Source organism: Hippichthys cyanospilos, chromosome 8 (genome assembly GCF_059441005.1).
Source record: "Hippichthys cyanospilos isolate Australia breed blue-spotted pipefish chromosome 8, RoL_Hcya_1.0, whole genome shotgun sequence".
NCBI lineage: Eukaryota > Metazoa > Chordata > Actinopteri > Syngnathiformes > Syngnathidae > Hippichthys > Hippichthys cyanospilos.
Genome location: NC_142376.1, coordinates 13298394 through 13312519, shown reverse-complemented (window position 1 = coordinate 13312519; position 14126 = coordinate 13298394). Strand labels below are relative to the sequence as shown.

Below are 14126 nucleotides of genomic sequence, written 5' to 3'. Positions count from 1 at the left end.
CTCTTTTCTGTTGACTTTGTGTTTCTCGATCAAGCACACTTACACTGGGTGAGAGGTTGTCCGAGGACAAGGTGGCTTTTATGGAGCCAATCAGGAAGTCCGCACATTTCATTTTCGGTCTTTTGCTTTAAAACATAGTATTGTTTGAATTGTTAAGTGTTGCAAGGTTAGAATAAATTGGCAAAAGAAAACATGTCAAATTGACTTTTTTGTGTCAGGAGTGAGGCGCCATCTTTAGAAACAAAGGTGAGTCAGAAAAATTCAAGCTGTAGACTGCACACTACAAAAGTCATATTACTTTAATCTATTTCGTCGACATGAGAGATGGTGCAAAGTGTAATTATGTATTCTCCTTTTCTCCATTTTTTGGGGGGGACATATTCGGTCTGGCTGCTCTATCTATTGGGGAAGTTTCTAAAACATTTCAACCTTATGAAAAATGAAATTATGTACATTTTGCCACTAACCATCTAAATAAAAAGATTCAATTTGATTCATACTTTTTCAATTTAAATATATTGTTGTTTAACAATACCTAGAAAGGTAAAAATTACTTTGGATATATGAAGTCTGTGATTAATTTTAGAATTTATTAGATGGCATGCACATGCTGACCAGGCAAATGAGATGCAATACAATATGAGAAAATAATTATATTAGCGCCGTTAAATTTCTGCGGGTAACACAAAATGTTGTCAAAGGTGTTGAAGTACTTTTTGTCATATTAAGAAATTTTTTAATAGCTTAATTTGATAGAAAAAGAGTAACCAAATGTTCAGTGGCCTGTGTAGGCGTAGGCAATACAGTAGAGTATAATGTGAGAAATTGTCTAAATCAGCGTAAATGACCTAAGTAATTGGTTACTGTGTCAATTCATAGTAAGTCTTTATTGCATTAAGAAAATAATGCTTAATATGAACTGTTCAGTCATTATTTGAGGATATTGCATGTTCAATATTTGCACCCTTCTCTGCAGGATTTGTTAAAAAGTCATCAAGAATGTCTAAAGATGAGGAGGGACATGGTGAAAGACAGACAGAAGAATCTGGCCATGCAACAATCAGAAATCACCGTAAGTTCTCAATGGGAAAAGTCCCATAACATAAAAGCTAAAATATATATATATATATATATATATATATATATATATATATATATATATATATATATATATATATATATATATATATATATATATATATATATATATATATATATATATATAATATATATATATATTGCTGCTCACTTCAAATCAAGCATTTCACTTAACTCTAAACTCAGACCAACTGGACAAGAGGTTCGAAATGCACTTGCAACTGGAGTTCCATGTTCATTTCCTTCTGCATACGTACATGGTCACTCACACTCAAAATATCTCTGAAAAAAATCACCTACTAATCTCCATAATGTTAACCACTATTTTGACTTAAAAGCCAGATAAGTGCGTTGATGACAATCTACATGTCTTTGACCTTAAAGAAAAACAAAGTGATTTATGAGTGCTTGTGCCTCAGAAAAAGTCCTATGTGCTAAAGGAGAGCATAATAAGAAAACATCTGGAGATCCAGGCCATCCTGGACAAGGACTTAAGAACCACGCTGTCACACCTGGAGACTGAGGAACGCGCCGCTGTTTCGGCACTGGACTGGCTCATGGAGAGGAACCGATCTCTGATCCAGGAGCTCGAACGGGACCTGACTGGAATCACAGCATCTCTGAACCATGTGGATTTGCATGCTATTGCACCGGTGAACGTGCATGGGCTAGAGTCATACGCTTCAAATCATACCTTTATAGTGTGGAGTATATGCTATCAATGGCAGGGTTTTGGGAAAAGACAAACATTCACTCATTCAAAACAATTCCGTCTTCAATTCACCTAACACAGTGGTCAGCAAACTTTACTTCTCAAAATATAAAAACGGTCAAGAAATCTGGGATATTTAGTAAAGGTAGCTGTACATAAAGAATAAAAATAGAATGTCTTTAAGTATGGGCACATAAAATTAAAGCCAACCTCAAATGATGTACCTGCAGCCACCCAAAAATGCAATCCATAAGACCATCTGTCATCATTGTATTACGTGAAGATCATGCAATCAGACTTCCCATTGAATTAAGGACTATTTCACTTAATTTAAAAAAAAATATATATATATCCACATTATCATTAATTCAAAGGGCGTAAAAACTTTCAAATTCAAATGCTCTCAGACATAATAACTCATCAAAAAACTCAAGCTGTTAACTTTTAAGAATGTACAGTTCTGAACTCATAGTCATTACAGTTTTTAAATCAGCATTCACATCATAAATTTACCTAAGAAGATACCAAGACGTGTAAAGCTGTCATCTTAGATTGTAGACCCCTGACCTAGCACATGATGCCCAGGGGCTGCAGAAATACTTTTAAAGATTAAAAAAATAATAAAATGTTTGTACGAAACTACTCTGCCAGGAATAGCTGTGCAATACAGTACTTGAGATTTTGGAATCGTTCAATATGAAGTTAATACTGGTCCCAGTATTGTCAATACTGAGCAAGTACTTTTGTGTTCACAAAACATTATGGAATATCATTTGCCCTAATAATGACTTTTGGTTTTAAAACAAAATTTCTTTCTGAGGTCTTGACTATTCCATAACAGTATTATTAAGTTCTACAATTAGCATGAATAAACTAAAATAAATAAAGTGATTTTCAGTCAGGAAAACCTGAAAACGAAAGTTTGTAAAAATCAATAAATTGTGCCCCAAAAAAGTATTAAACAACACTGAAAATACAAATGATTGTAGCTATAGCATAGCGTTGTAACCCTAACCCACGCCCTCAAAAGGGATTGCATGAGACGCCCCTGAGAATCCAAGATAAATACAGAGAATAAATAAGTCTAAAGGACTGATACAAACTCATTTAAATATCAACTTTTGTATCGATTCTCACGATACTTTGGCTCGATCAGCCCAGCCCTACTGCTGAGTGAAATTCCAGTTCTGTGTGGTTACAACATTGCTAAAGCAACTTAGCAACTTATATAACGGTGAATGAATACATACACTTCATTTTATCCCATTTTTCTCGCTTCTTTACAGCCAGACCACCAAGGTGCAGCAGTGATAGATAAGTATGTGACACCATCACAATTTAACACCAACCATAATGAAAAAATATAAGTATTAATCAACGTGGTTCCATTTTAAACTGTCTACAGAGCACCAGATTCACTCAGTAAGTTAGAATGTTGCAATGTGAGCTTGGACGTCACCAAGGCTGAGCAGATTCTTAGCCTCACCAACAACCTGCTTCTGCTCATCTCCTCCCTCACTCCTACCATGAAGAATCTTGTGAAAAGCTGTTAGTTAAACCACAAATTGTACTTATGGCAATTTCTTAATGGTTTATTTTCACTGAAGTGATGTAGGATGTGTATCTTCAGATCGCAGTGACGTGTGCTTGGATCCAGACACAGCCCATCCCAAGCTTCTCATCTCTCCCGAAGGGGACAGTGTCACCTACACAGACACGTGGAAGGAGCTCCCAGACACGCCTTCCCGCTTTGACACTACCCTTAATGTCATCAGCTTGCAAAGCTTCAGTTTTGGCTGTCATTACTGGGAGATGGACGTGAGCGGCAAGACCTACTGGGAGCTTGGCGTCACGTATCCCAGCATTCCACGAAAGGGTGACACTGAGGACTGCTGGCTGGGTCGAGGAGATGACTCGTGGTGCGTGGAGTTTTTTGCCGGAGAGTATACAGCCTGGCATCGAGGGGTGCCCCATTGGCTGCCTGTCACAAAACAATTCTGTAGAATTGGAATTTTGTGTAATTTCTCAGCCGGTTCGGTTATGTTTCTGGGGGCAGACGATATGTCACCGCTGTTTTGTTTCTGTGCTGGGAGTTTCTCTGACAGCCTCCACTTAGCTTTGTGTCCTGGCCATGACCACGGCGGAACCAACGCAAAACCTATTGTGATCTGTAATGCAACATCTCCAAATGCTTAAATAATTTATATGGGGCTTGGCATATATACAAGTGAAAATATCCATCCATTTATTCTTTTTAAATTGTATATCCTTCTGTGGTTAATTTGGGTACTTCTTGCTGTTTGCCAAACTGTCTCAGAGACAGTATGGTACCCTTTTGCCACCACATCACACGCAAAATAGCACCTATGGGCAATGTAATTTTTAATTCACCTCAGATACACAGTTTTAGAAATGTGGAATAAAATTGAATAACTCAGCAAAACAGAAGCAGAGGGAGATCACCTAGCTGAGATTCAAACCCAGAACCTTAGACTCAGAGGCAAATATGCTAGCCACGGGATGACCACATTTTCAAAAATGAAATCTGGGACAGGACAAGTTTGCTCAAAATGAAATCTTCAATTACTCTCACCATGAACTATTAATAACGAATGTGATCTCTGGTTAATCTGGTGACCGGTGTTTATGTTGTTACTTTATCTCAGGGGTTCTCAAAACTTTTGGATTCAGAGACCCCTTTTATAAAGCTAATTTTCCAAGCACTCCCACTGCAAATGTTTGCAAAAAAAAAAAAAAAAAATATTCACCTAAAGTGACAAGTATATTTGTTACTTTTCAGCTATACTGCAGTTTAGAAAATAAAAATTGCACATCGCACGCTTCCTTAAAACACACCGGGTCCATTTATCTCAAAAGTTGCTGCCAATTATTTAGTCAAAAACAGCATAATAAAATTCAATGCCGCTTTAGCTTTGCTGGCTTCATCGTCTCATTAGCAAACAATTGTATACTCAAAATGCATTTTGACAAATTTCACAATTGTTACTTTAAAAAAAAAAAAAGCCCGCGGACCCCACTTTGAGAACCACTGCTTTAGCTAATGTGAAATTCTATATGAAAGACCATTAAACAGGTCAATACTTGATCCTGGTGTTGATGTTGGTGTTTCCATGTACCCTCTGCAATATGTTCACAGACGAGTCATTGCTGTTTGGTATACTGAATTTTTGTTTCTAATGAAGTTTAAGATGCCCAGCTGTGTCCAGTCAACTGTTTTTCTGCTTCAAAAGTAACGATGGTTAATGTGAGCTCCTTTTTTGCAAAATCTTGTTCACAAAACTGAACATCATTTAGCACAGCATACCCCGCTGTCCCACATTGGGAACACGCCACCAGAAAGTTCATCTTCCCTATGATCTGACTCAGTTTTCCATGATTTGTCAAAAGGGAGCAGGAAGCAGTTCCACTTCCTTTTGACTTAAATGTGTAATAAACTCTTGAATTTCCTTTTTGATTTATTTATCATATAAACTGCTATGAAGGCTATGTGACTGACGAGCGCATGCTTCAAATATTTGGCTTGGTGGACTAACAAAAAAAAAAAAAAAACAGGCATTGCAAGTAGCATAGCAAAGTTTGGGTTGCCAGTTGTCCCAACATTTCAGAGTTTAAAAATGACCTTTACAGTAAATTAGTCATTCATATGCATGAGGAAAATGAATTTTGTTCTGAGGGTCTATTAATTGAGCTTCTCTAGAAATGTTCATATTCAACAGAATAAACCTGTATAAGCTTCAGACAGGTCAGGCAATGTTTTCATAGCCTTCCGAGCCAATTAGGGTCATAATAATACCCAATACATAGCGTTTATGATGATTTATTGAAAAAGCTGGCATTTAATTTGGTCCTTTGTTGACGCTTTGGTCAGTTTCATTGCTATATGCCTCCTGCTAATAATAATGTGTTGAAATTATGGAAGTACATTCCAACATAATGCCTTCTCATGTCTAAAATGTCTGAATATTTAAAAATAATTTGATCTAGTAAAAAACCACAATATAACATCCTAAATCCTCTTGATCCACCCAATAGATTGGGTTGTTATTATGGTGCATTCGTTGGGGTAAATGAGTTGAAATAGTAATGGGAGTTTATCTTGACAGTGAGCCAATGTATGTAAATCCAAAGTCTACAGCCAAACAAATAGGTGCCTTGCAAATGAACTTTTCCCTGAGGGGCACAAAAGGGGGGGTGTTGAGATGCAGGCATGCAAGATTCCATGTGTGCATTACTGTACTATAACAGACAAAAACAATCAAAAAGAGGAAAATACCATCAGAACATAATAATCATCATTAATTCTCACTATAATAATACTCATCAAAACTTCCGCTTTTTCCTTTGTTTGCAAACTTGAATAGGAGAACAAAAAAAAGAAGGGTCTTTGTTGTTTATTATTAATATGTTCACTGTTTGCTGAACAATATTCTATTTGTGCCTGCATAAGAATCTTCAAAAGTATAGAAAACAATCAATATCATCGACCCGCAGGATGCTGAATCAAAGGTTAGTGTACTCATGCAAACGTTCACAAAAGTGAGAGCGATCTGTTCCTGCACACTCTTAGTTGTCTACACGTCGTCTCATCTGCTGCCATCATGAACCTGAAGCTCCTCTTCTTTTGCCTCTTTATTGCTGCGATCCTCATCCCTGCCGAAGTATGTATGGCTGTTCATTACTGGCGTTTATTTATTATGGCACAATTTTTGTTGTTGTATTGCCTTGTCTTTTGAATAAATTGGAGCCATTTACCAGCCGTTTTTCTTCCAAATGAATCTGTAATGCAGAAATAATGGTGACTAATCACTAGTAGAGTTGCTGTTGTTTTCAAAGCTGGAAACGTTTCATAGGAATTCATGAGAAAGAGTTTGAAATGTTTAAATTAATGTGAGAGAGCTGCAGAATTGCAGGTTCATTTATAACAGGAAACTTGGTTGTTTTTGTCCTTACGAAATATGACAAGTTGAATCCGTGAAGACATGAGCTTTAATGCCATATGAAGAGTTTAATTTAAAAAAAAATCTTTTTCCATTGCAAATAATAACCCCTAAAAGACGCTTATGCTATTCACCAAGGAATGTATTTGACATAGATTTTAATTTTGTTCAGATGAAACCTCACAAGCACAAAAAGCATCATCGCCATCTTGATCATCATGATCACCATCATCATCGTCGTCGCCATGATCATGGACATGGCCCTCATGATATCAGGGGTCATAAACGTGGGAAACATGCAAAAAGGAGAGAACGATTTAATGACATAATTAATGGTAAGTAATCCACATTTCATGTTCTTTCATGTCACTGATTCATATATTTGTATCATGTCACGCTTTTTAGACCTCTTCTTTAGAATTTTGGGAGGTTCTGTTGATGATGATGATGATGATGATGATGACCCAAATGAATGGCTTTTTGACCTTCAAGAGCCAGCGGGTGAGAAACACTCAACCAAAGAGTGCAGTTATTTTATGTACAATATGATTTGGTAGAAAAAAGGTGCTATTTATTTTCCTACAGTTTTTCTATTTGTTTTCCTACCTTTAGGCCAATGTAACCCAAATCCTTGCCAAAATAGTGGCGTATGCAGGGAAAAAGGAAAGAATAAATTCAAATGTGACTGTCCAAAACATTTCAAGGGAAAACGCTGCGAGAAAGGTGAGAAAACATTTTGCAGAAAGCGTTAGAGGTTAGCAAGAAATAACTGAAATATAACACAATTAATATTCCAGGCCCAAAGTTTTGCAAGAGAGGCGTATGTGGCCGTGGCGAGTGCGTGTTGACTTCCACTCGGCCTTTTTACGAGTGCAAATGCAAGCATCCCTTCCAGCCGCCAAATTGTCAAACATGTGAGGAATCCTTGCTCTATTCACGCTGATGGCCTAACTTGCTGAAGGTTGTTGATGGCCTGTACATCATGTTCACTCTTTTTCTATAGTTTCTGTTTGTGAGCCAAATCCATGTAAGAATGGTGGACGGTGCATCAGGGATGATAATGACTTTGAGTGTGAGTGTCCTTCAGGCTTCAGAGGTCGTTTCTGCCATGTTGGTAAGTGTCACATGTCATAAAATGAGGTCTGTTGAGCAAAGCTGTGTATAAGATGCAAAATGAAATAAGAATTTTTTTTTTTTTTCTATAAGCCACTATGATTCATAAATCATATATTACACATGTGCTGCCCAACTGGTCTGCAAGTCATAGCTTGATAGTGGCAGTTATGCGACAGAGCTAGAAACTCCCATACTTTTTGGACCATAAAGCGCACAGAATTATAATGTGCAGTGTCAATGTGCAGGTTCATTTTTGGAAACATTCATAAATGTATAAGTGAGTTATGAAGTGCATTTCAAATCTAGATTTGATTTGATCGGTAATCGGTAAACATTTGTGTACTGAATTTTTAGGGAAACATTTTTAAAAATACATGAAATTAAAGATAAATTGAAAGCTGAATACTATACTGATTTACGTTGCATATTTTCGAGAAAATTTAAGGTCTAAAAAGGACAATGTGTAAGATCTAGCAACCTCTAGTGGTGAGCAAAAATTAATTAATCTTGAAAACCCATTATGAATTTCATCCATCCATCCACCCATTTTCGATTGCCGCTTATCCTCACTAGGGTCACTGGCCTGACATGCCTACTATAAATTCAAATAATCTGCAAAAAAACTTGTTTTAGTCACATCAATATACATTTTTCATATAATTGTACTTCTCGTGATCTCTAACTACATACATAAATCCTGCCTGCCTAACACGGGGCTGACATGTTTCACTGCCATCTTTGTGCTAGGGATAACCGAAGAATAAGAACCAGTCTAGTGGTAGTAGACTTGTGGAATGGGAGCTCTCGCTAATATCTGCTAGTCTTCTATGGTGTTTGCCATTGTATGCTAGTTTACATGGGATATTGATGATTGCAGTGACGCTCTATGTGCAGTACATTAATTGATTATTGTAATCTGATCTTAATGGTACGTTATATCTGGCAAATTCTTGAAGTGAGAGTGTTATGATTCTCAGGCCCCAATGACTGCTTTGACGATGATGGAGAATCATATCGCGGCACGGTGAGTGAGACAATCAATGGCGACGAATGCCTTCATTGGAATTCTCACTTCATACTGGAGAAAGGAATGGATCCTTTCAACTCATTTGAGGACAGTGACGGCCTTGGCCCACACAACTTCTGCAGGTCAACTTTTTCCTCCAAGGATGCCGAAGAAAAAAAGAAAGGCATTAAGTGAGATGTTTTCTATACCCCAGGAATCCAGATGGTGACTTGACGCCATGGTGTTTCTTCAGAAGAGGCCGAAAGCTGCTATGGAATTATTGTGATGTAGATGAGTGTTCTGAAGGTACGTAGACTTCAAGATGCAATTTAAAATTACACATTACTTATGTGAGTGACTATGAATTCTTCTGGGTGATGCCAGATGGAACTGCCCCTACATCTCGTCCAGTTCCTCCAGCTCCTCCAGCTCCTCCAGCTCCTCCGGCTCCTCCAGCTCCTCCAGCTCCCCCAGCTCCTAGTGAGCCTTCTGATCCAATATCCCCAGCCACCACCTCTCGTCCAGTTCCTCCAGCTCCTCCAGCTCCTACTAAGCCTTCTGATCCAATGCCCCAGCCAATGACACCCGCACCAACGCAAAAGCCCGCGCAGCCTCCACAACCCAGTGACCTTGCACCTACTTCTACACCTTCTCTACAACCGTTTAGCACTTGTGGCAAGCCTCAGCCAAAGAAAGTCATAACTCGAATCTTTGGCGGATTGAAGGTATCTCCTGGGGCATTACCCTGGCAGGTGTCCCTGCAAGTGAGACCCAAGAAATCCATTCAGCCGTACAAGCACATATGTGGAGGTGTTCTTATTGATAGTTGCTGGATACTGACAGCTGGACATTGCATGTAAGGGCAATTCTTGACATACTCATTTTAAAAATGTTGCAAGTGTTTTAGATGTAACGTTCATGTGTTTGAACAGTGAACAGGCAAATGATATGCAGGTGGTTATGGGAGGTCTCGCTCTGGACACTGATGAGCCTACTGAACAGATCTTTAAAGTTGGAGAGGCTATTGTGCATGAGGACTACAGGGAGACTCCAGTATCAGTTCACAATGACATAGGTGAGCCCTTTTCATTGATGTGACCTTGCGGTGTTTTCAAGAAATTTGAGGAATTGCGATTAATTCATTAAGATTTGTAATTGATCAAATTAATATAATTTCAATCTCACCTAAATTTTGTGGGAAAAGCACTCAGCAGAGCTTTTTTTTTAAATTAAATTCAGATACATAGTGTTGCTGTGGAAAATCAAAGATTGGTATATAACAACAAAACATTGGCTTCACTGTCATTTTTCTCCTTTAACAATGAAGTTGTAAACAACTCCTGCTGTATTTGAAAACTTTCTCTAGTGCTTGTTGCAACATTTATTTTCAATTAACAGGAGGACAGGTGCTGTTTTGTCAACGCCAAATAGCGAGAAATCATTCAATTAAATATCCTGTGTATCACAGATTTGCTCAAACATGGGTTGTTCTGGAGATTATTTTAGCAAACAACTTTGCTATGCCTCGCTACATTAGCATTTTTGTTGCTACCGTTAGCTGTGGTTGCAGTCCAAGCCGGCTGCTTTACATTTATGTGGTAGGCTAAAATTGAGCTGCTTCTGTGGGAAGCAAGTTCCCTACAAATAATGCATGTCACTTTACCTTTATCAAAGGTGCCCTCAGGGCATTTTTTAAACTTCAATTTGCTATTCAACGAACCAACAACCTCACATGCTCTTCTATTTTCATAGTCTTCCTTTTGAGCTTTTTCACCAATCCACAAGAGGAGACTATCAGGTTATGCCAATCACAATGACAGCTCATGAGTGTTCACTTCATGGTGTGTTTTTCCACCTCCAACAACTCAAGCACAAGAAGCTTGATGCATAAAATAAGACCTAATTATCATAAGAATGCATAAAGTAAGTGATTAAGAATGAGACTCGCGCCATTAAATAAAATAAAAGCTTTAACCATCAGTGCAATCAATTGATCGCAATCAATCTGTGAATATGACACCCGGGGTCTTAACCACGATCAATTTGTGGTTTTGTCTGTGAAACCTATGTAGCTTTTTGTATAACAACTCATCTCGTTGCAAAATCTCCATATATTTTTGGGCTCTGCAGCACTTACTACAACATGCCACCAAAACTCTAGGAAAGTGGTAGTGTAAACTAATTGGAATAAAGGAAGGAGGTTGCAGTGATACAATACTGTATTATATATATGTAATAGAATGCTGTAAGATTTAAGTATTTTGGGATTATTGTCGGTACAGTATGTCACATGTAACATAACAATGCACAATTATCTGTTTCTGTACAGCATTGCTGCGACTGGAAGGCACTAATGGTGTTTGTGCCAATGAGACCCAATTTGTGAAGGCAGTCTGTTTGCCTGAAGGTCCACTAGATGATGGGGAGGAATGTAAGATTTCTGGATGGGGCGCCACTGAGGAATGTAAGTCCAATTTCCTACGAGTCAAATGAATGACGAAACAGATATTCTAGTTATATTAGTGGTAAAACATTTCCGTTCAAAAACCCTTGACTCTTATTGCTGCTATTTTGCAGCTGACTTTGGTTCCAACCATTTGCTGGAGGCCAATGTTCTGCTGATCAACCAAGAGAAATGCTCTGAGAGCAACATTTATGGTTCAGTTTTGGACAAGAGCATGTTATGCGCTGGGCATTTACAAGGAGGTGTTGATTCCTGCCAGGTGAGCGAGGCAAACGTCAAATGCTAATACATACAACGTTACATTTTTTAGCGTGGCTGTGAGTTTACTGGCTGAGGCCATTTGTTGTTTTAGGGCGACTCAGGAGGACCTCTGACCTGTGAACAGAACAACGTCCATGTGGTTTATGGTTTGGTGAGCTGGGGAGACCAATGCGGAGCGAAAAATAAGCCTGGGGTGTATTCACGGGTCACTCACTTCCTGGACTGGATCAAATCAAAAACTCAAGCATCAGCTTAATAAAGAGTACTTACAATACAACTGCATCCAGTGGAACTTGGGGCCAGTGATTCGCTGAACCTCACTCATTATGTGCCAAGCTTGTGTATTTGTGCAGTAGACTTAGTTTTGATTTTAATGTAATTTTATATAACCCAGGCTTTTATTTATAAGGATAACATCAAGAAGTGTTCTGCCGCACATTTGTTCATAATGTGACAATAATAATGACGATGCCGTTATGAATTACATAAAAGCTTGGAGTGAAGAATGCTTTGGAAATTGCTATTCTTATTTAATTTAATTGACTAAAAATAAAGTCTGAAGGTAGTTTTTCTCAAAAATTGGCTATGTTTACACATATTATATGCCAGAAAAATAGATTTCATGAATCTATGAGTGAACAAAACTTCAATAGGATTTTATTTCTCATTTTCTCTATGATCTGTGAAAGTAAACAGCGAAACATACAAAGATGCAGCGTCACACACATATTCCAACTTGATTGGGTAATTGGTCCTGCAAGCCGCCCCTGCAAGGTACACTGAGATGCGACACCGAAGGCACAGATGACCTCGGTGCTGCATTGGGCCGAAGGTTATGTAGTGAAAACAACTAGACACAGACAAGGTCATTAACTCTGTCAACTGCGTGAGAGTAGTTTGCGCCAGAAATGAATGGATTAAATATTTACAGTGTATTTTGGTGTCGGTTACTGACTAGTTAATATCTAACGTTCAACACCATTTACAGTGCATTCTGAAAGTAGTCACAGCACTTTACTTTTTCATGTTACAACTATTTGTCATGTTACAACTTCTATCCAAACTGTTTTATATGAATCCCTGAATTCAAAATTCTACACAGAATGCCCCCATATTGTTAATGTAAAAAAAAAGTTTTTTTTGTTATTGTTGACATTTTTGAATTTGTTAAAAATAGAAAACTATGAAATCACATTTACAAACACGTTCATAGCCTTTGCTTAATACTTTTATTGGACATCTGTGTACAGCCATTTCAGGTCTCTCCAGAGATGTTCAATTGGTTTCAGATCTGAGCTCTTGACATTCACAAATTGGTTCTGATTGCTTTAAAGCATTTACAACCTTTGCCATGAAGCTCAAAATTGAAATCAGGTGCACCCGTTTTTCACTGATCATCCTTGAGATGTTTCTTCAGCTTAATTGAAGTCCACCTTTGGTAAATTCAGTTGATTGGACATGATTCGGAAAGGCTAATGTCTATATAATGTCCCACACTTGACTGTGCATGTCATAGCACAAATGCCAAGCGTGAAGTCAAATTAATTGTCTGTAGACCTATGAGACTGTCTTGAGGTACAAGTCTGGGGAAGCATACAAAACGATTTCTGCTCTTTTGAAGGTTCCAAAGAGCAGTTACCTCCATTATTCATAAATAGAAGAAACTTGGCACCACTAGGAGTCTTCCTAGAGATGCCCGGCCTTCTTAACTGAGCGATCAGGGAGGAAGGGCCTTAGGAAAGTGACCATGAACCCGATGATGACTCTGTTGACTCCAGCGTTTCTCTGTGGAGACGGGAGCCTTCCAGAAGGACAACCATCTCCACAGCAATCCAATCAAATCAGCTTGTTAGAGTGGCCTGGCGAAATCCACTCCTTGGAAAAAGTAACCTGACATCTTGGCTGGGATTTGCTCAAATGCACCTGAAAAGGACTCTCAGACCTTGCGAAGCTAAACTCTCTGGTCTAATGAGACAAAGATTGAACGCTTGGGTGTGAATGCCAGTTATCATGTTTGATGGAAATCAGGCACCTTTCAGCACCAGGCTAATCACAACCTTACAGTGAAATGTGGTGGTGGCAGCATTTTGCAATGTAGATGTTTTTCAACAGCAGGAACTGGCAGACAAGTCACGATGGAAGGAAAAACGAATGCAACTATATTGAGATATCCTGAATGAAAACCTGCTCTCGCGTCCTCTTGACCTCAGACTCAGGGCCAAAGGTTCATTCTTCAGCAGGGTAACGACCCGATGCACACAGCCAAGATCTCAAAGGATTGACCAATCTGTGAAACAATCAGAACCAATCTGTGAATATAACGTAATATAATGCAAATGTCATGAGAAGCCTTTTTCACATTGTCATATTGGGGTATTGTGTGAAGAATTTCGAGGTCAGACATAGATTTAATCCAATTTGGAATGAAGCTGTAAAGTGACAAATTGTGTGAGTGAAGTGCTGTGAATACATTACGGATGCACTGTATACATAATACGACAAATGAGAAAG

The 14126-nt window shown here is 38.4% G+C and overlaps 2 protein-coding genes across 2 annotated transcripts; both read left to right on the top strand.

The window, feature by feature from the left end:
• Positions 1 to 119: 119 nt before the first annotated feature.
• On the top strand, positions 120 to 5277 carry LOC148420230 (zinc-binding protein A33-like). The gene is made up of 6 exons (XM_088421385.1): positions 120 to 246; positions 977 to 1072; positions 1518 to 1751; positions 3097 to 3128; positions 3216 to 3358; positions 3441 to 5277. Exons 2-6 carry the CDS (start codon positions 1010 to 1012, stop codon positions 4004 to 4006), a joined length of 1038 nt encoding a protein of 345 aa, XP_088277511.1. The 5' UTR covers positions 120 to 246; positions 977 to 1009; the 3' UTR covers positions 4007 to 5277.
• Positions 5278 to 6321: 1044 nt separating this feature from the next.
• LOC148420229 (factor VII-activating protease-like) lies at positions 6322 to 11897 on the top strand. The gene is made up of 13 exons (XM_088421377.1): positions 6322 to 6489; positions 6941 to 7103; positions 7174 to 7269; positions 7381 to 7491; positions 7566 to 7682; positions 7772 to 7882; positions 8862 to 9033; positions 9105 to 9196; positions 9275 to 9746; positions 9823 to 9965; positions 11220 to 11354; positions 11468 to 11613; positions 11707 to 11897. Exons 1-13 carry the CDS (start codon positions 6430 to 6432, stop codon positions 11869 to 11871), a joined length of 1983 nt encoding a protein of 660 aa, XP_088277503.1. The 5' UTR covers positions 6322 to 6429; the 3' UTR covers positions 11872 to 11897.
• Positions 11898 to 14126: the final 2229 nt, after the last annotated feature.

Bases quoted from the DNA above. Each gene is read 5' to 3' on its own strand.
- LOC148420230 (XM_088421385.1), top strand. From the start codon at position 1,010: ATGAGGAGGGACATGGTGAAAGACAGACAGAAGAATCTGGCCATGCAA. The intron at 1,073-1,517 runs GTAAGTTCTCAA...CTTGTGCCTCAG, and splicing joins TGCAACAATCAGAAATCACC to AAAAAGTCCTATGTGCTAAA. The intron at 3,129-3,215 runs GTATGTGACACC...AACTGTCTACAG, and splicing joins GGTGCAGCAGTGATAGATAA to AGCACCAGATTCACTCAGTA.
- LOC148420229 (XM_088421377.1), top strand. From the start codon at position 6,430: ATGAACCTGAAGCTCCTCTTCTTTTGCCTCTTTATTGCTGCGATCCTC. The intron at 7,104-7,173 runs GTAAGTAATCCA...CACGCTTTTTAG, and splicing joins ATTTAATGACATAATTAATG to ACCTCTTCTTTAGAATTTTG. The intron at 11,614-11,706 runs GTGAGCGAGGCA...TTGTTGTTTTAG, and splicing joins GAGGTGTTGATTCCTGCCAG to GGCGACTCAGGAGGACCTCT.